Raw genomic sequence first — 20718 nt, forward strand, 5'->3', positions numbered from 1 at the left:
GGTGGGTTTGGGTCCTGTGTGGCCACAGGTCTGTGCAGCAGCTGGAGCCTGGGCAGGTTTGGGGGCTGTGGTGTGCCAGGCTGCTGAGTGTGTTGTCCCTGTTTCCTTGGAGTGTCCCAGTGTCCCTGCTTGGCTGTTTGTTGCCCTGCAGGCAGAAGAGCCCAGGCCTGAGATGGCTGAGTGTTGGTGTGACCCACAGTGGGTGTCCCTGCCCTCGGGACAGTCCCCAGAGCTGCCTTTGGCATCCCCTGCTGAAGGGTGGGAGCTGCCCAGAGCCAGCAGCATCCAGCTGGAGGATCCAGGAGGATGCAGCTCCTGTTGTCTGGGAGGTAAGAGGTGGGGTGCAGGAGCTGGCAGGGGTGTTTTGCAGGCAGAGGGAGGGCAGGAGCAGGAGAATTGCAGGTGCAGCAGCTGGGTCAGTGCTGGATGGAGTCAGGCTGGGAAAGGGCCCTGAGTGTCAGGGCAGGGGAGAGCCCAGGGGGGCCCTGGGAGCCCTGGGGCTGTGAACAAGTGCAGTGGGCAAAGGAAGGGGCACTGGAGAGCTGGGCAAACAGCTGGAGCAGTTGCAAGGGGAGCCAGGAGACTGGAATGCAGGAGCAGCAGCTCCCTGTGTGTGTGTGTAGAACCAGCTGTACTGCAGCCCCCAGTGAGGTGGGAAATGAACCTCAGGAGGCTGGGAACGAGTCCCACACACTGGTTAAAGTGGGATGGACTCTTCCCAATGTCTGATAAGCTTTTCTTCAGTGTTGCTTTATCAGTTGAAAAGTGAAGTGATTGTCAAGGTGTTGGCACTTCTTCTCCCGTGTCTTTGGTGAGGTGTTGACTCAGTACCTTTCCTGGAGCTGCTGTTGGATGAAGAGGTGCCCCCAATTCACCTGTAAGGTCCTGGTTGTCTTCCCTGCTTCTCCCAGCTTGTCCAGGAGATGGAATTCCAGTGCTACAGAACAGCTGGGTCGTGGTGCTCCCAAAAGGAGCCTTTTGTGCCTTCAGGGCAGGTTCTGGTGCCCCTGGAGCTGTTGGGAGAAGCGGAGGGTTGGCAGGGAGAGGCCTGGAATGATGTTGCTGTGGCACAGAAGAAATGAGCAGTGATGGTACAATTGGCTGTTTTCTCTTGAATACAATTACAAGAGCTCCAGGAGTGCCAGGTGTGTGTTCCAGTCCCCAGTATTTGGTTTGCACATGTCCTGCTCAGACACAGGTCCAACTTCCTCAGTCCTTAACCCAAGAGAGGGAGAATTATGGACTGGCAGTGTTAAGGTGATTGGTGTGACAGGGGTCAAACTGGGAAAACACTGAGTGGTTCCTCAGTTTGTCTCTTTGTCAAACTCACCCAAACCTCTGCTAGGAAGAGATGGACTGGAAAACTTGAGGCAGAAATGCAATTGAAAACAGGGGCTATTGAAACTGTAATTGCTGAAACTAAATGTGTCCAAGCAGCAGCTCTTGTTGTGCAGGGAATAACTCCTGTCAGCAGCAAGGCCCTGACTGAAGTGGCAGCTGCAGTTGTTCCTGTGGTGTGGGCCAGTGGAGCTGCAGGAGAGTGGAAGAGGGCAGAACCTGTAGGTGTTACCCCTGATGTGGGATCTCTCCTGGTAAGTCCAACCCAGTATCCTTTAAAATCAGAATGCCAGACTGGATTGGTTGCAGGAACAGCTGAATTTGCTCCTCCTGGTTTGCTTGTAGGACGTGAATGCCAGAACCTGCCAAGAAAACCAGTGGACAAGATGATTGATTAGTGCAGGACCTGAGAGAACCCCTGTAAGTGACAACCTGGAGCAGTTTCCAGTATTGGATTGAAAAGATGGCCTTTGCTGCATCTCCTTGATCAAGGAAAGCCAAGAAACCTTTGCTTTTGCAGGAGAAAATCTGGAAAGCGGGCAGGAAGAAGAGAAGCCCCGTGACTCCTCCCTGAGCCCCAGACAGCCCATGAACTGCCTTGCTGGGAATGGTGGGACGGGCTGGACTCTGGATTGCTCCCTCGGGATGTGTGGTAAGACTGTTATGGCAACTTTTCAGAACAGCCTGTAAGAATTTGCTGCCTTGGCTAGATGGTGCAAGGGCAGAAGCAGCTGAAGCATTCCCTGAGGAGAGCTCTGGGTCTGCCAGATGTGTCAGAACTGTTGGAAGCATCTTTGGTGGGGAGGGCAAACAAAGGCCAAGGTGTGCAGTGACCCCCCTGAGAAGGGACTTTGAGTTAATGGCATCCCTGATGGTGAACTTTGTGGGCTGTTCCCCCTGTAGGGCAGGTGATAGTCCCAGCTACAGGGATGGGAGGTATACTTAAAAAAGAGCCACGAAAGCTGGAAATCCTCCTGGAGACTCTTGGCAAAGAGAGTTTCCTGTGAGTTCCCCCTGACAGGAGGACAGTGATAGCTTTTGAGTGCCGGTAGATCCTTTGAGTAGGTAGCCTTGAGTGTGTCCTTGTTGCCCCAGTGGGCCTTGTCCACCTCCCCATCTTCCAGGAGATCTACATATTGAAGTTTCAAATGCTCTCCCTAACCCTTTGTTGGCTTGAGGCTCTCCCCTCAGGAACTGCAGGAACTCCTGGTGCCGCCTGGGCCGATGGATTGGACGCCCCAGCCCCTCCGTTCCTGCCCAGCCACTGGGGCCGTGTCCGGTGGTGGCACTGCCAGCCCTGCAGGTGAAGTGGGAAGGGCCTTTGCAGGTCTGGTGGGTCACATTTATAGCAGGTAAAGTTGGAGAAAAAGGACCTGGGGTCTGTTATTCTTGAGTTCAGAAAGCTCCTTTTGATTGGTGAGCAGGACAAAGTGGATCCTTAAGAGTTCCCATCCGTGTTTGTGTCTCAGCCTGTGTTAGGATTCAGGGCTGTCAGTTGTTGTCACTGAGGAGTCAAACTATGCTTTAAATAATGAGACCCTGGCCTAATGGACAAGTGTCAGGTAAAAAGGTGGAATGCTCTCTGAGTGTTGAGATGTAACAAGGGCTAATCCTTTTTGCAGTGGGCTGGAGCCTGGAAACTCCACAAAGGCGAGCCAAGGAATGTAAAGGGACTAAGCAAGGGAGGTGAAGAAAGAAGGAAGAAGGGAAGTGAGGCAGCAGGCAAGCAGCACCAAGTTGCTGTGTAAGCAGGTGAGTTGTGTTGAGGTTCCTCAGGCAGGCACTGAGGACTTGGAGGGCTCCAGACAGAGCAGACCTGGGAAGGCCCTCGGTGAAGCCCCTTGGAAACCTTCTAAGGGTGGGTGTGTATGGTGATAAGTGTTGGGAAATGTCCTCAATGTGGAACAGGAATGCAGGGAAGGAAAATGAGCCCTCCTGTAATGCTGACCCCTCCCATCAGCTGCAGTGGAGACCCCTCCGTGTGCCCTTTGGGAGCGGATTGCCAGGACCCCCGTGGGGCTGGGATCATGGCAGGGTGTTGTAAGCAAGGAATGCCTGGTTTCCAAAACTCACCAATTGAGTCTTAGAGGCTCCTTTGAAGAGCTGATTTCAGGCAGCAGAATTGCCCCCCAGGAGGGACTCTGTGCCTGCTCTCCCGTGGCTCCAAGAGATCTCTGGCCCTTCACGCCGGCACCGAGATTTTCTCGGGAAGGGCCTCAGATCCCCGGACCAGTCTGGGACACAGGCCAGATCCCCCTGCAGTTTAGGACCAAATTGGCCCCTGGAGGGACAGTGCTGTTGGTGCCCCCCGGGTTGGGGCACCCCGAGGACTCCAGCGCGCACCGAAAGGATTATTCGGGGAGATCCTCGGGGTGCCCGGCCCTGGGGAGCTCAAAGCAAGGTCCCTGCCATGGATTCAGGCATTGCTGAGAGTATCCCAGGGGTCCCTGTCCCTGCTAGACAGGGAGCTCTCTAATGGGCTGTAATTGGGTTCTAAAAGTGGTGCTCCAAGTGCCAAACAAGTGTGGGATTGGGATTAAGAAATGAGCAGTGAGGGTCCAATTGGCTGTTTGCTCTGGAATGTGACTGTGAGAGCTGCAGGAGTGCCAGGTGTGTGTTCCAGTCCCCAGCATTTGGTTTGCACATGTCCTGCTCAGACACAGGTCCAACTTGCTCAGTCCTTAACCCAAGAGAGGGAGAATTAAGGACTGGCAGTGTTAAGGTGATTGGTGTGACAAGGGTCAAACTGGGAAAACATTGGGGAATTCCTGAGTTTGTCTCTTTGCCAAACTCACCCAAACCTCTGCTAGGAAGAGATGGACTGGAAAAGTTGAGGCAGAAATGAAATGGAAAACAGGAGCTATTGAAACTGTAATTGCTGAAACTAAATGTGTCCAAGCAGCAGCTCTTGTTGTGCAGGGAATAACTCCTGTCAGCAGCAAGGCCCCCACTGAAGTGGCAGCTGCAGTTGTTCCTGTGGTGTGGGCCAGTGGAGCTGCAGGAGAGTGGAAGAGGGCAGAACCTGTAGGTATTACCCCTGATGTGGGATCTCTATGGGTAAGGCCAACCCAGTATCCTTTAAAATCAGAGTGCCAGATTGGACTGGTTACAGTAACAGCCAAATTTGCTATTCATGGTTTGCTTTTAGAATGTGAATGCAAGAACCTGCCAAGAAAAGCAATGGCCAAGATGATTGATTAGTGCAGGACCTGAGAGAACCCCCTGAAATGACAGCCTTGAGTAGTTTCCAGTATTGGATTGAAAAGATGGCCTTTGCTGCATCTCCTTGATCAAGGAAAGCCAAGAAACCTTTGCTTTTGCAGGAGAAAATCTGGAAATCGGGCAGGAAGAAGAGAAGCCCCCTGACTCCTCCCTGAGCCCCAGACAGCCCATGAACTGCCTTGCTGGGAATGGTGGGATGGGCTGGCCTCTGGATTGCTGCCTCGGGATGTGTGGTAAGACTGTTATGGCAACTTTTCAGAACAACCTGAAAGCATTTGCTGCCTTGGCTAGATGGTGCAAGGGCAGCCTTTAAGCAGCTGAAGCATTCCCTGAGGAGAGCTCTGGGTCTGCCAGACCTCTCAGAACTGTTGGAAGCATCTTTGGTGGGGAGGGCAAAGAAAGGCAGTGACCCCCTGAGAAGGGACTTTGTGTTAATGGCATCCCTTTGTGTTAATGCAAGTGAACTTTGTGAACAAGTGAACTTTGTGGGCTGTTCCCCCTGTAGGGCAGGTGATAGTTCCAGCTGCAGTGATGTGAAGAACAGTTAAAAAAGAGCCCCAAAAGCTGGAAATCCTCCTGGAGGCTCTTGGCAAAGAGAGTTTGCTGAGTTCCCCCTGACAGAAGGACAGTGATAGCTTTTGAGTGCTGGTAGATCCTTTGAATAGACAGCCTTGAGTGTGTCCTTGTTGCCTCAGTGGGCCTTGTCCACCTCCCCATCTCCCAGGAGATGTACATATTGAAGTTTCAAATGCTCTCCCTAACCCTTTGCTGGCTTGAGGCTCTCCCCTCAGGAACTGCAGGAACTCCTGGTGCCGCCTGGGCCGATGGATTGGACGCCCCAGCCCCTCCGTTCCTGCCCAGCCACTGGGGCCGTGTCCAGTGGTGGCACTGCCAGCCCTGCAGGTGAAGTGGGAAGGGCCTTTGCAGGTCTGGTGGGTCACATTTATAGCAGGTAAAGTTGCAGAAAAAGGACCTGGGGTCTGTTATTCTTGAGTTCAGAAAGCTCCTTTTGGTTGGTGAGCAGGACAAAGTGGATCCTTAAGAATTCCCATCCGTGTTTGTGTCTCAGCCTGTGTTAGGATTCAGGGCTGTAGCTGTTGTTGTCACTGGGAAGTCAAACTGTGCTTTAAGTAATGGGACACTGGCTTAAAGGACAAGTGTCAGGAAAAAATGGGGAATGATATGTGCATGTTGAGATGTAACAAGGGCTAATCCTTTTTGCAGTGGGATGGAGCCTGGAAAGTGCACAGAACTGAGCCCAGGGATGTAAAGGGACCAAGCAAGGGAGGTGAAGAAAGAAGGAAGAAGGGAAGTGAGGCAGCAGGCAAGCAGCACCAAGTTGCTGTGTAAGCAGGTGAGTTGTGTTGAGGTTCCTCAGGCAGGCACTGAGGACTTTGGGGGCTCCAGACAGAGCAGGCCTGGGAAGGCCCTCAGTGAATCCCCTTGGAAACCTTCTAAGGGTGGGTGTGCCCTTTGGGAGCTGATTGCCAGGACTCCTGTTGGGCTGGGATCATGGCAGCGTGTTGTAAGCAAGGAATGCCTGGCTTCTAAACCTCACCAGATGAGTCTTAGAGGCTTCTTTGAAGAGCTGATTACAGGCAGGAAAATTGGCCCCCCAGGAGGGACTCTGTGCCTGCTCTCCCGTGGCTCCAAGGGATCTCTGGCCCTTCACGCCGGCACCGAGATTTTCTCGGGAAGGGCCTCAGATCCCCGGACCAGTCTGGGACACAGGCAAGATCCCCCTGCCTTTAGAAATGAGGCCTTCTTGTGGCTGGGAAAACATTGGGTAATTCTTCAGTTTCCCTCTTTGCCAAACTCACCCAAACCTGTGCTAGGAAGAGATGGACTGGAGTCTCTGATCTCCTGGGCAGTTGTCCTGCATGACCTGGGAGCCTCTGGGATTAGACTGGCCTGGGCAGACAGGGAGCAGTTTGTCCTGTGGAGCTGGGCTGGGTTTGTTGAGGATGCCTTGGGAGGCAGGGCTGGAGAGGCTCCTCTGTTGGCTGTAGTGGTGGAAGGTTGTAGCAGCAGGGCTGGAGCCTTCGCCCTCCTGCTCCCCCCGTGAGCCCCGCCGGGCCCGTGCCCTTGGCAATGGAGGGCCCCCCATTGCTGAGTCAGCGGTTCCGGGGGCCAGGAGGGATGGGATCAGGATGCCGAGCTCCGCCCAGGGCCAGGGCTGCCAGTGTTCAACCATGGAGGGAACTGAAAGCACAGGGAGATGGAGGCCAAGCTGCAGCACAGGGATGGGTGAGAAAAGACCCTGGTCCTCAGGTGGAGCTTTGAATTCCCTGGAAAAATGGATCCTGTCAGATGGATCAGGCCCTTGTGGGTGCTGGAGCAGAGGCCTCTGTCATTTATGGTCACCCTGAAAGGTTGCAAGGACAGCAAGTTCTGACTGCAGGATGAGGTGGCAAACAAAGTGAAGTGGTCCAGAGAAAAGCTGAGGCTAAAATTGGTCCTGTGCCAGAGCAGCCTCGTGCAGTGCTTGTTGCTGTCCCTGAGTGTCCCATTGCAGTGGATATTTCCAAGGGTGCCTTGTGCTGGGGAGCACTGGGGCAGTTCCCATTCCCTGGGCAGGGCAGGCAGGGCACGTTTCCCCCCTCGAGGGTGGCTCCACAGTCCCCCCCTGTGCCCTGGGAGCGTGGCAGAACACCTGGACCCACTGTCCTTGTCAGAGAGGGCACAAGGGATGGTTGGATGGGGGAGGGAATGGCTCAGGGAGTACAAGCACCATTACAATGAGTAGGGCAGCACCTGGAAAGGAAGGGGGGGGTTAATCCAGACAAAATCCAAGCACCTGCCCAAGCTGTGATATTTTTAGGAACTCAGTGGTGCTGTGGTCCCCAGGAAGTATTGCCCAGGACTAGGCAGGAGACTTCAGGCTCTGTCACCCCCAGAGCAAGGTGGCAGCCCAGCAGTTTATTGGTTGGTTTGGCTTTTGGTGACATCAGGGTCCTCCTTTGGGACCAATCCTTGGCCTGGGCCATAAAGTGTCAGGACAGAAGTGTGAGTTTGAGTGGGAAATGAGCAGCAGGGAGGGTTGGAACCAGCTCAGGGAGCAATTCAACAGGCTCTGGACCTGTGGCCAATATGAGCTGGAGAGGGGGGACTGAAGGTTCCTGCCAGTGATAATGATGCCAATTGGAGCCTCTGGCAGAAGTAGGGTAGTGTAAGGGGGGTACTTTTGAATTAGATGATCAATGGAGCATAGAGGTGTGAGAAAGAAATCATATTAGGATGTGAAACCAGCTAGAGTGTGGTACAATTTGACTTCATGGCACGAGCTAATTGTAAGGTCCATTGTGCTTTTCAGCAAGTCAGCCTGATATCCCCTGTTACCAGAGCTGAGTTCTTCCTTGGTTCTGCTCCATCTTGCAAGGTAGGTACATCTACCCTTGAAACACAATGTTAGAGGTCATAGCCAGGGGTGAGAAGGATGATGGTGAGAGGAAGATGATGTGGGCAGGGGTCGCTGGCCCCTTGCCCTCCAAGTAGGGCAGGCCCAGACTGTTGCCATCAGGCAATGCTCAGGCGGGGTTTGGCTGCCATTCAGGCCTCCCCTTACACTGCGTCCTGGCCCCACGTGGTGTAAGGTGGAGCTGATCAAATGGGCTGTCAGGACTGCTGAGCTGAGCGATCCTCATCCTGCCACCGAGCCTGTGCTGCTCCGCGGGGACGCCCGCCAAGGGATGGGCACCGACCAGCTGCTGCACATCCTGACAGCCCTGCCTGGCTGGGGGGTGGGCACGGGTTAGTGAGAGGAGGCAACAGAGAAAGAAGGCTTTAAATATCCTTCAGTGTTCCTTTATTTAGTGTTCATAATATTTCCCCTTTAATTTCCCCTTTTACTAACCAAATATCGTGTTAATAGTTATCCATAATATTGTGTTAAGATCCTTTTTGGTATCCCTTTAACTCCCTTTTTACTAGTTAGTATTATACTGTATTGAATGCTGTTCTTAGTATTTGTTTTAATGCCACACAATAAGGCAGTTCACTCGTATCCTTTATTAACTTTTGATTCACTTTGCTAAGTTTATTATTATTATTATTATTATTATTATTCTCACTGCAATAAAGGTATTTTGTGTGTTTGAATGTTTGTGGCACTTGTCTTTATTCTGGGCATGTATCCTAATGAACTGTTACAGTGCCCTTAGGATTTGGGAATAGGAAGTTACTGGAAGCCAGCCCAAGGTAGCCCCCGTTGGAGAAGTGGCTCTGAGTATGTTCTTGGGCTTTAGTGGCAACTCAACAAATGATAAGAGGGCCTGAAATGCCCAGAAGGCCGTGGGTACAAAGCTCCTCCAGGGTGCACAGGCCAGGCCCTGCTCAGGAAGGCAGCACCATGGAATGGAGATGGTGGATCCAAGCCAGAGCCAGAGCAGGGGCCGGGGCAGGAGCGAGGCCTCGGGAGGGAGTTGCCACCGGCCCTGTGGTTGAAGCAACAAGTGTGGATCCCCTGGACAGTGAGCACAAATCACTGGGAAATGGGGAGAAGCCCCAGAGCAAGTGCTGGGAGCAGAGGGGGAGCATGCATGGCTCACTGCTGGGTCAGCCCCATCTGTCAGTGGGAAGCACTTTGGGAAAGCAGGAGCTTATAACCCGTGCCAGAGGGAGTTTGAAGTCACGAAGGGGGGAGGCAAAAGTAGTCCATGTGCTGAGTGAGACACTGTACCTGTGGGAATGAAACAGGAAGAACTAGGGCAGTGTCAGGTTTGTAGGGATTTGGGGTCAGTTGGCAGTGGTTTGGCTACTTGGCTCCCAAGTGCCACCATCACGGGATTAGTGATTAAATGCAGACAAGGAAAATGGGAATATGTTTGTGTGAATAAATGTTAGTGGAGGGAATGATATTGCCATGTTGTAGCTTGATATCTTACAGAAACTGTGGATCCTGGCCATCCTCAGAGCCCTTGTGGTCCCTCTGGGCGATGCTGTTGGCCCGGGCAGTGCCCTGGAAAAGGTGCCTGGGTGGGGTGACTTGGTTTGATTTGGATGGAGATGGAAAAGCAGCTCCCAAACAGGCCCCCAGGCCAAGGTGACCCGGGAAGCAAGTGGCCCTTGCCCAGGGGTCAGTCTCCCTTTGTGCCCGGGGCACTCTCTGGCAGGGCCGGGGGCTGTCGGGCTCATTGTGGGGGCGGCTGTTGGTGCCCTCGGTGGGATTGGATGGATGTGATTCCAGGGGCTGGGAGCACTGTGGCCATGCAGGGCTGGAGTTTCCCTTATGGTGCTGGCTCCGGGGGGTCTCCCTGGCATCGTTGTCCCCCTGGGTGAGCGGTGCCAGTCCCAGCCACAGTGTCACAGCAGCAGGGCCGTGCCCTGGGCTCTGCCTGCTGGGCTGTTCTGGGTCAGTGCTGCCAAAAGAGCAAAGGGATCAGCTTGGGCAGGGGATGGCACAGTTGGGCATCATCCTCCCGAGGAGAATATTGGTCCAACTGTTGGGTACCTGCTGCCTGTGTCCTGCAGCCCAACATCATCAGGATAACAGAATTCCTTTCCCCACTCTGATTCCAGTGCTCCCATCTTGGCCCAGGCAGCGAGGCTGGGGGGACACGGGGCTGGGAGGAACAGGAGCTGGTATTGGATTTGTAGGCAGTGGAGACATGGAATTGTTTGTAACCAATGGCAAAGAGCTGGGCCAGGTGTATCCCGAGTGCTGAATTTAGGAGCACAAGGGATGCCCACTGTATTTACCCCCCCTTTCACTCCAGAATGTGATGGGGAGTTTGGGCAGCTCTCTAATGGTTCCCCAAGATGTAATTGTTGTGCACAGGGGATCACCAGTAACTTAGGAACTGGGCTGAGTGCACATGACATGGTGTGTATATTGTACTACAAAGAAATGAGGCACAGAAGGACTTAATGAGTACCAGTGAACTGCTCTGGAGGGCTGTATTCACATCCTGGACTGCAAAAATTCACTGGATTTTGTCTCCTGAATTGCTGCAGTGCACCAACTGATATCGTGCTGGAAAAATAACCCACTTCAATGTAAGTAAACCAGGGGTTTCTTTGGATGTAAACACAAATTTCAAATTTGCAGGGCAATAATAAGACTTGATCACCAAGTGCAAACAGTAACTATAGGGGTCAATTAGTGACCTTTGGGCATCAGGTAGAACAAGTCCCTGCTCACCACTGGTGGGACATATTTACAGGATTCTCACCATCTGCTACAAAGTTTGTGAACACTTTAATCCATCCCCTGGTTAAATCAGTAATTATACTGATTTTATGAAAAATATGCAGTTGTTGTCTCTGGGATCAATTCTAAGAAGTTGTTTCTCCCGTGTCTCTGCCCTGCCCAGGGATCAAAGGACCGAAGGAAAGGATGAGAAGTTCCCTGAGAATGGAGCCCCGGGGCTGCTGGCCCTGAGGAGCAGGGTAAGGGCTGGGTGTGCTCAGGGGCCCTGGCTAAAGGCTGCAGGTGCAGTGGGTGTGTGCTGGGCCAAGGCAGCCAAGGTGTGTGCAGCTGTTCCGTGCCCTCCAGCCTTGGCCCCGCCGGGGCGCCTGCCCAGCGCTCCAGGGGTGGCCAACGGGGAGCTCACGGAACCTGCCCGTGCCCACGGCCCCACAGTGCCAGGCCTGGCCTAAAGCCGGCTTTGTTGGGCACAGCCTGGCCAGCGGGACCCCCTTGGAGCCGCCCCGCAGCCTCCCCTGGGGTGGAGGCACCCGCAGGAATTGTCCCGGGGCCGGAGCCTGCGGGATCGGCTGCCCCGGGGCTGCCGGGTGGGCTGGGGGGGAGCGGGAGGGGGCCGGGGGGGGCATTTCTGCTGAGCCACAGTTCTGCCTTGCTCATTGCCTTTTGTATCCCCTAAATCTGTAGCCCGTGTGCTGGACTGTGTTTGGGCTGTTCCTGTTATTCCATGACTGGGGAGGAGTTGTTTTCTGGAGTGCCCTGTCTGTCAGCAAAACACCAGGCCCAAAGGATCCTGGCAAGTGCAGCCCTGGAAGAGTCAGGAATACTCAAAAATGCACCAGTTCTCAGGAAGTACAACTTTGTAAGCCATTTATGAAGCTGAAATTCCGCAGCCTTGATCTGTTGGCTCCCAAATAATAGTGGAGGGAGAGGCAGAAAATGCCACTGCTGCTGGGGCTGAACTGTCTGCAGTGACTGGGCAGGGCTTGGCCCTGATGTCTGAGTGCATCTTTAGGATAGATCCCAACTGTCAGCCCTGGCTCCATCCCTTGAGAAGATGGTGCTCCTGCAAGCCCAGCTGCTGTGCTGGTGGTCCTGGGGGCACCCCTTGCCCTGGCCTGCTGTGAAGGTGTTTGTGTTGCAGCTCAATAAAGTCCCTTTCAGTGGTGACTGTGTCATTTTGGTGTCAGTTCCTCTCCCCTGCTCCAGTGGCTGCATCACTGGCTTGTGCCTAAAGGAACTCTTCCCCTGCAGCAGTTCCCTGCTGCTCTCAGACAGGGTGGAGCTGAGGCCCCTGAGCCAAGGGAAAAAGGATCCATCCAAGGCAGGCCCGTGCTCACCCCCTGCCTCCCTCCAGCCTCCCGTGTTTCCAGTTCCCCTCCCTGCTGGACACACAGCCTGTTCCAAAACAACCCCCGTTCCTGTTCTCTCTCCGTGTCTCCCCTCCCAACTCCCCTCCTCTAATCTCCAGCTGCCCAGGCCCCTGTTTTTGAGGGGCATTCCTGGGCTGCTGCCCCCCAATTCTTTAAAAATGAGGTGCCAAGAGCCCCAAGTGCAGAGAGGTCTGCAGGGAATCAGTGCCAAGAGCTGCCCGTGCCTGCCTGTGTTCCTGCAGTTCTCCTTCCTGTTCTCCCTGGGCTGGAGAGACCTGCCTGCCCTGGGTTTATTGGAGCAGAGGGATGGGATTACATTTGTCCAGAAGGTTTGTTCACAGACATGTTTTCTGACAGGCAGTGCCATTTTCCTTTTGCCTTTCCCAAGTTTTTCCAAGTGCTGCCCAGCACGGGGGTCCGTGTGCTGGGACAGTGATTGGCAGCAGGAAGGGGAGCCTTGGCCTCACCTGCCCAGCTCAGGTGGGTGGCACAGAATTGGGGTGGGCTGGCAAGGCATGAACACATTTCTGAGTTCTGGAGTGCCTCGAATCCTTTCCCTGTCAGGTTTCTCTCCCTCATTTCCTGGGCTCCATCGTCCCAGGTGTCTCTGTCCAAAGTCCAATGGCAGAGGATTGACTGACTCCCAAGGGGGGTTTGGAATGAAAAGGGTTCTGTTCAAATGGGGCAAGGAATGCAAGATGAGCCTCCTTTTAGTGCCTGAAACAGGTAGGAATAAAAATGCTGGAAAAGGCCACGTTTCATTTGTTGTCCCCCCTGGATTTTTCATGGTTAAAACTCTAGTGAGCAACTGAACAGAAGGGTGAAGGGCAGGAGCCTTTGACTTGCCCAGTGCCCTTAATTGCCTTGTTCTCCTCTCTTCCAGGCCAGGCCAAAGCCCTGATCCAGCCCAGCTCTGCCAAGTGCCCTGGGCTGGGAGCAGCCAAAGGCAAGAGGCTGCAGCCCCGCCGGCCGGGCTGGGGGCTCCTGGTGCTGCCCGTGGGGTGGGGTAAGTCACAGGGACACCTTTCTCTCCTCCTGGTGTTGGCATTTGCTCCCTGGGCACTGGATGTGTAAGGAAGGACGGAGTAGCAGGGAAGGGCAGTATTTCCAAACTGTCTGAATGTTGCCCCCAGGTCTGGGATGGAGCAGCCAGGGGGGTGGTTGGGTTTGGCCTGGGCCGGTCAGGATCAGCCAGAAAGGACCCACCAGACCCTGAACCCTCACTGGGCATGTCCAGCCCCCTCAAGTCATTAATTTTCAATCGAGGACAAAGTATTGGTACTTGCTTCTGATCTGTGGAGAATTTCCTTTGGAATGATCAACCAGAGAGTGTATCAGTGCAAAGCATCTCTTTGGGTCTTTTGTTTGTTTGTTTGTAATTTCCTCTCTGGCTTCAATGAGTTTGGTGTGCTCCTGTTAAGGAAGCAGCCTGTTTTTATCTTGAAATTTGGGGTGGTTTGGTTTGTTTAGGGTTTTTCCCCCCACTGACTTGGGCCTTCCGTGCATAGTCCGTGTTGTCCCGCAGGACTGCTTTGGTTCTGGGTCAGAGAGAGAGAAGGGAAGTGGCTTTTCCTCATCTGGAATGTTTCCGAGCAGAAGTGGGGTGTTGTCCTGCCCCTCCCCAAAGCACTGCAGGCACCTGGGAGTAGCTCAGGGCTGGCCCAGTTCTCTGAGACAGACCCATGGGGGAGAGGTTTAAGTATTAATCACATCTCTGGTGTGACTTGGTTGTAAGGATTGGGTCCTACAGTCCCAGGGTGTTAAGGAAAACAAGGAACTTCTGTTCTTCCTGGCAAACCTTCTGCTATTGCTTGTGCAGTGTTTGGGTTCTGTTGTCTGAGTTCCCGTCCAGGATCTTTCTAAGAGAGCCTGTGTAGAAATTTAGAGGTAGGATTAGAATTTGGGTCTGTTGCCTACCCAACTGCCTCCAAGTCCTGATGGACTGGAGTGATGAGTGCTCTCAGCACAGGTTATTTCTTGACATTGTGTGGCTTTCCCTCAGCTGTGGGTGAGGAATTGTGCAAGCAAGGCCTGTGTGCCCGTGGGTGTCTCCCGTGGGTGTCCGTGTGGCAGGGCTGGGACAAGGACTCGTGCAGGGACCCAGCTGGCACTGGAGCTGCTGCCATCCTGAGCCACTGCCAAGGGCTGGGGAGAGACCATCTGGGAGGCTGTTCCCGGGATTCCATTGGAGCTGGATCTCCCTCCAGCTGCAGCAGCCAGGGGAGGGTTCTTCCTTGTCCAGCCCAGTGGCTTCTGCTCAGGCTGGCCCAGAGTGGGGCTGGGGCAGGTTCTCCAGGGAACTGGAGCCAGCCCTGAAGGGGCCCTGGAGAGCAGGAGCTGCAGGGACTGAGGTTTGCAAAGCTGGGCTGAAGTTTGTCAAAGCAGCAGAACATTCCCATTCCTGGGGGTTTGTGGGGTCCGTGTTGGTGCCCAGGAGAACTGGGTCAGACTGGCTCTGTGGTCCGAGAGCTGCCCCCCTAAATGTGGCAGGCTGTGTGTGCTGGCAATGAAGTGCTAGCCCAGAGGCTGATGGTTTCTGTCTCCAGGGATGCCCAGGACGCTGCTAATGCCCAGGGATCTGCTCTGGGTCCAGGCTGTCCGTGCTGGAGGGCCCTGGTGGCTGCAGTCCCTGAGCCCGCAGAGACAGAGGGAGCCCCGGCCCGAGTGGCCTTTGGCCCCTTGTCCTGAATTTGGGGTGAGCCTGGGAGCGTGTGGAGGGTGAGAATGAGGGCTGTGCTTCCAATGCATCATCCCTGGGAAGATCCTGTTGTTCCAGAGCGCTGGGGACAGTTTGGGCTTGGCAGCTTCAGAGCTGGGTTGGAGCAGCCCCTGAAAAGAATCAGGAGAGTGGAGGTTTGTCCCAGTGGTGCTTTCACACCCCACTGGACAGTCTGGGCTTTGTGTTTGAGGTTGTCCTGTATTTGCTCTGCAGAAAATGTGCCCTTCCCAATTCAGCCCAGCAGATCCCCAGGGCTCTGACAGGAATATTTGTTCTTTCCTTCCCTTTGGGATAACTTCATCTCCAAACTGCCGTGAGCAATTCCTTAATTTCTGCTGGAGAAAACCAAGTGTCAGAGGCAGTTTGCCAAGGAGGCCAGAAGTGTCTTTGGAGCAGAGAGAACGAACATTTTGGGATAAACTAAGGCAGTCATCAGGGGACAGGTAAAACTTGAGAAACTCCCCAGGGTGGAGAATGAATATTTGGAGGTCAAAAGGAGGTAGTCAGTGGTGAGCAGGTGGGGAAAGTTTTGAGAGTGAACTTGAGGTGGTCTGTAGGGTAGAGCAGGAACATATTTAGGTATACATGAGGTGATCAGCTGTGGAGAGGTAGGGAAATTTTGGGGGTCCCACTTGATCAAATCTGCAGGGCAGAGAATGAATATTTGGAGGTCCAAAAGAGGTAATCAGGAGTGTGCAGGTAGGGAAGACTCTGGGGAGAGAATGACTCTTTTGTGTTCAAAAAGAGGTAATCAGGAGTGGGCTGGAAGGGGAAAGTTTGGGGGTTAAAAAGGAGGTTCATTCTCTCCAGGGCAGGGAATGAACACACTGAGGTAACCTGAGGTAGTGAGTGGGGACAGACACAGACAATTGTGGGTGTTATAGTTCAGGTGATCTGCTGGGCAGAGAAGGAATGTGTTGAGGTAAAGATGAGGCACTCGGTGGCAGACAGGTGGGGAGAGGTTTGAGATAAGCCTGAGGGGTGTGTGGGGTGCAGAATGACCCTCTGTAGGTACGAAGGAGCTGGTCAGACGTGGACAGGTAAGGCAGATGTTGGGAGTAAAATGTGGGGCAATCTGTCCCAGAGAGAATGAATATTTTGGGGTAAGGTGAGGCAGTCAGTAGTGGGCAGGGAGGGAAATCTTGGTTTGTCAAAGCTGAGGTAATGTGCAGCAGAGAGAATGCACCTCCTGGGGTAAACTGGGGTAATCAGTAGTGGACAGGTAAGGAGGTTTTGGGGGAAACTTTGAGGTCATCTCTGTGGCAGAGGATGAATGTTTGGAGGTAAAAATGAGGTAATAAGTAGTTTGCAGGCAGGGAAAACTGTGAGGGTAAGTGTGGATGTCACCTAGGGGAGAGAATGAGCCTTTTGAGGTCCAGTAGGCAGTCAGTGGTGGGCAGGGAGGGAAAATTTGTGTTTGTAAAATCAGAGGTCATGTGGAGGAGAGAGAATGCACCTCCTGGGGTAAACTGGGGTAAACCTTGCAGACCTCCAGGGAAAATGTTGGGGGGTAAAACTTGTGGGAATCTGCAGGGCAGAGAGTGACTCTTCTGAGGTGAAAATGAGTTCCTGGGTGGTGGAGAGGTGGGGAAAGTGTTGAGAGTAACCTGGAGGGGGTCTGCTGGGTAGAGAATGAACATCTTGATGTAGAAGTGAGTTGCTGAGATGTGGAGAGGTCGGGAAAATGCAGTGGGTCCAGTGTGAGGTCACCTGTAGCAGAGAGGATGTGCCTCCTGATGGACACTGAGGCAGTCAGGGGTGGGCAGGAGGGGAAACCTTTGGGGGTAAAACTTGAGGGAATGTCCAGGGCAGAGAATGAATATTTTGAAGGATAAATGAGGTACTCAATGAGGTATTCATTGGATTGCAGAAATGTTTTCTGAAACCTGTCCCCTTCTTTGTGCCTTTTGCTGACAGACCTTCTCTTTCTGCCTTTGAATTTACAGCCTCTGTGTGGCTCCCAGCCAGGAAAACCTGGGATAACTGAGGAGGGACAGAGATGAAGGTTTTATCTACACACTTGGGGTAATTTCTAGGGGATACAGCAACTGTTTGCCTAGCAAACTGTGTTTAACCACATTGGACCAAGTTGTGTTTGCACCAGCTGGGGCCAGAGGTACCAGGCAATCCAAAGCAAACCCTGCTCAGCCTCTAAATCCCAGGGGAAGTTCTCCAAGCTGCTCATTGAGGGACTACAGATACATTGAAATGGAACCAAGAGCACTACTAAGTTTCCCGGGAATCCCAGGATTGCTGTCCTAGAATTTTGAACAGGTTTTTAAGCTTTTTATGACAATAAGGGCTTCCTTCCTTTGATTGAATCCTGCGGTAGGATTTGGGGTTTCTTTGGATTCTGAATCCCTCCCAGTGGCCCTGACACTGGTCAGAGCTGGCAGGACAAACAGAGTCAGAGCTCCTGGCAGGCACAGGGGCTTTCCCCCAGAGTGGATCCAACTGCTGCCCCCAGCCTGGCCCGGTGGGATCTGCTTTGGCTCCCGGCTTCTGCCAGAGGCAGAATGTGTTCCCTTGATTGGAATGAGGATCCCGTAGCTTCATCTCCTGGAGGTTCCCTGGGCAGCTGATCCGCTCTGCCCCGTGTCCTGCTCTCAGTTCCTGCCCAGCCAGAGCCAACTGTGCCAAGGGCACGAGCACTCCCAGCCTGGATAGGGAACGGGGGACTGGCTTGTGCACAATTCACCTAGAAAGTCAAACGAGGGGATTGTTGGAGTATCTGGCTCCTTAGGGAACCTGCTGGCAGTAGAGAACCACAACCCCAAACCTCCAGCTGTGGGTGGAGTCGGGGAATGTAAACCAGCACAAACTCATCCCCCAAAATGAACCGTGGGAGAGCAGGACCAAATAAGGGTCAGTGTCCCTGTGGAAAGGCAAAAGGAATCTTTTGGGACTTGGATTGTCCCCTTGGGAGATGGAGGTTGCTGGGATGCAGAGAATGCCCTCCCTCAGGCTGCCAAGATCTCTCAGTGCAGCAGCTTTGGCCGACAGGGCAGCACAAAGATCGTTCTCTGCGGGGCCCAGGTTTGGGTTCCGGTCTCAGCTTTGCAGGTTTGGATGAATTCTACCTACAGCCCGCAATTCCATGGGGAATTCCTGCTGGAACAGCCTCCCAGTGCCTCCTGGAGCCCGGATCTTCCCCCGCAGAGCTGCTGCTTTAATGCCAGGTTTGCCGGGAAGCAGCCGCGGTTCCAGGTTTGCTCAGCGGGATCGGGACAAGGACAGGTTGATATTCCACAGGCTTTGCTGTTTATAACCCTCCTTCCCCAACCCCGCTGGTGTCCCGGGGGGACTTGAGCGAGTTCCCTGGAATTGGGCCGATTCTCCGCCCCGGGCCGGGCTCCAGGGGATGTGTTGGCCCGGGAGAAGGCGGGGGCCGGACGCGCTCCCGGCCCGGGGCGAGGCAGCCCCTGAGCACGGGCGAGGACGTCTCTCCGGCCGGGAAGCCGCTGTCCCTTCGGAGCCTCGGGAGCGGCCCCGGGGAGTTCTTTTCCCCGAGGAAAGGGATGCACATCCCTGCCTTCAGGGCACCTCGGCTCTGCCCCAGCTGTTCCAGCTGTCCACGGGTTCTGCGGTTGCGGTTGCGTCCCCGAAAAACTGCAAATTGCATCCAAGCCCAACATTCTCCAAGCACCCCCTTTTCCTTTCAGGCATCTCCGAGGGCTCTCGCTCGGGATTTAGTGCCGCTGAGGGCACATGGCCCTGGCTTTAAGGCTGCTGCTGCCTGCTGGCCTCCGGCTGGAAGGGCAGGGATTTGGGGCGGGCGGGACACACGCGGGGGGCGCGGGGGAGCTCCGGGAGGTGGGCCCTGGGAACGGCTGCCCGCGCTGCTCTGCAGCCCCGCCGTGCCGACACTGCCGAGGGCCGGCTGGATTCTTTGGGGCCTTCTGGGCTGGCGCTGGGGCGTGTCCAGGGTGAGGCATCTCAGGGGGCCCGTTCAGAGCAGCCCCCGGCTGAGGAGCCGCGGGCAGCCCTTTCCCCGTGCCCACCCCACGGGGGCTGTAGGGCACAGCTCCGGGGCACAGCTCCTCCAGCCCCTGGCAATAGGAAGCCCAAGCAGGACTGGGTCACTCTGTCGCTCCGGCGTCCTCCCGGCCCGCGTTCCCTGCCCAGCTGGGACTGCCTAGGGAGCCCCGAGAACATTCCTGGCGGGAAGCAGGAGCCGCCGAGGGCTCCGTCCAACTCCGGGCCCGAAAAGCGGCCCCGACCTGAGCACCCCCAGCATTTTGGGATCCAAACGCTCACCTGGAGGAGACGACCCCCCGCAGGCGGGACCAGGCGGCGACACTCGAGCAACGCCTTTGCCTCGGAGCGAGGGATCCCTCCGGACTGGGTTGGCTCTTTTATCCCTGGAAATGAGCTCGGTTGTCGCACGAGCACCTTTGCAGCCGTTGGGTGAATCCCGGGCAGGGCCGGAAAATCTCCCTGAGCAGGGCAGTGATGAATTGGTGCCCGTCCCCAGCCGGGCACAGCCCAGCCGGCCGCACTCCCTCCGGCCCGGGGCTGCGAAGGGCTCCTGCCGAGATTGAATAAAAGCGCATTTCCTGACTCTATTTCTCTGCGGTCTTGCCCCTCTTTTGACTCGCGCAGCGCCGTCCGGTTGGAGCATTTCTTGGTTTCCTCCCCTGTAGCCGTTTCCCTCCCAGGCAGGACCTTCCCCGTCTGCAAATAAAGAGGAAATGTTTCAACGGGATTTTGAAAAACCAGAGGGTTTGGCCCGGGAGGGAGCGAGTTGCCGAGGAAACAGGGGAGAGGAAGGAGAGCCTCAGGTCTCACCTGGCAGGTGTCAGATGAGCCGCACCTTATGGATGGCAGGGCAAAGAACTGCTGTGGGTAATTGCCCAAGTTCCGCAGGCAGAGCTGGGAGCAGCCTGTGCCCGACCCGCGGCACGGTCAGTGCCAGCTCCTGGGGCCGCCTGAGGACAGACACAGGGACACGGGGACAGACGGGTAGCTCTGCTCGGGGTCCCGGAGCACGGGAGGAACGGGGAAAGGGCTGCCCTCGTTCTTCCCTGCCCCGGCAAACCCCCGGCTCCCCGCGGCCGGAGCGGGCCCGTGGCCGGAGCCCCGGCGGGGCCCAGAGCCCTCGTTCCCGGGGGGCCCTGCGGGCGGGAACCCCCGCGGCCGCGGGGAAGGGGGAGGCGGGCGATGTTCTCCCCGGGAGCGGGTGCGGTGGCCTCGGGGGTGCCCGAGCGGGAGAGCTCCGATCCCGCTGGGGGTGCGGGCGGCACCCCTTCTCGGGGGTCTCGGGGTCGGCCCAGCGTGTCCCCGCGCCCCGGCCGGTCCCAGCCCCGGCTCCGCGTCTGCACGACGAAAGCGCCGCCGTTCTCCCCCGACCGGGCCCCGGCAGAGCCCCGGCCCGAGCGGCCCCGCCGCGCTCGGCCCCAGCGCCCGCCCCGGAGCGGCTCTTCCCGCCCGGGTTGCCGGGGGCACAGGCGGCGAGGCCGGGCTGGGATGAGCCCGGCACCGATCCTGGTCCCCGTCCGGGTGCCGAGCCCCATCCCAGCCCCAAGCCAACCTCGCTCCTCCGGTCGCGGTCCCGGTCCGGATCCTTGTCCCGCTCCTCCTGCCGAGCTCCCTCGCCAGCCTCGGTCCTCCGACGCGCCGATCGCTCCCGCAGCATCCCGGTACGAGCTTCCTGCACAAGCTCGGGACGAGCGCGGCTCTGCCGGCTTTGAACGGCGCGGCCGGGGCGGGGCCGGGGCGGGGCCGGGGCGGGGCCGGGGCGGAGCGGGGCCCGCACAGGTGTGCGAGGCGGGGCCCGTCCAGGTGCGCGGGGCGGGGACGGGCAGGGGGCGGGTCGGGGCGGGGGTATTTAAGCGCCGGAACTCGCCCCCGCCGCCATTTGCTCGGGCGGTGCGCGGGGAGGCGGCATCGCCGCGGGAGCCTCTCGCTGCCGCGGCTCTTTTGCT

General features: G+C 55.9%; 1 protein-coding gene across 2 annotated transcripts; it reads left to right on the plus strand.

Annotated features, from left to right (window-relative positions):
* The first annotated feature begins 7 nt into the window (after positions 1-7).
* Positions 8-17592, plus strand: LOC127465973 (uncharacterized). Of its 2 annotated transcripts, XM_051776497.1 has the most exons (9): positions 8-329; positions 759-1990; positions 2517-2641; positions 5785-5914; positions 10404-10554; positions 10872-10947; positions 11390-12555; positions 12959-13081; positions 14622-16783. In XM_051776497.1, exons 7-9 carry the CDS (start codon positions 11760-11762, stop codon positions 14795-14797), a joined length of 1095 nt encoding a protein of 364 aa, XP_051632457.1. In that variant the 5' UTR covers positions 8-329; positions 759-1990; positions 2517-2641; positions 5785-5914; positions 10404-10554; positions 10872-10947; positions 11390-11759; the 3' UTR covers positions 14798-16783. The 2 variants fall into 2 exon arrangements, with proteins under 2 accessions (XP_051632457.1, XP_051632458.1); XM_051776498.1 differs by lacking the exon at positions 8-329 and having other exon boundaries at positions 358-1990; positions 16741-17592.
* Positions 17593-20718: the final 3126 nt, after the last annotated feature.

This window comes from Manacus candei, unplaced genomic scaffold, assembly GCF_025592945.1.
Source record: "Manacus candei isolate 608988 ecotype Guabito, Panama unplaced genomic scaffold, ASM2559294v1 h1tg000549l, whole genome shotgun sequence".
NCBI classification, from domain to species: Eukaryota; Metazoa; Chordata; class Aves; order Passeriformes; family Pipridae; genus Manacus; species Manacus candei.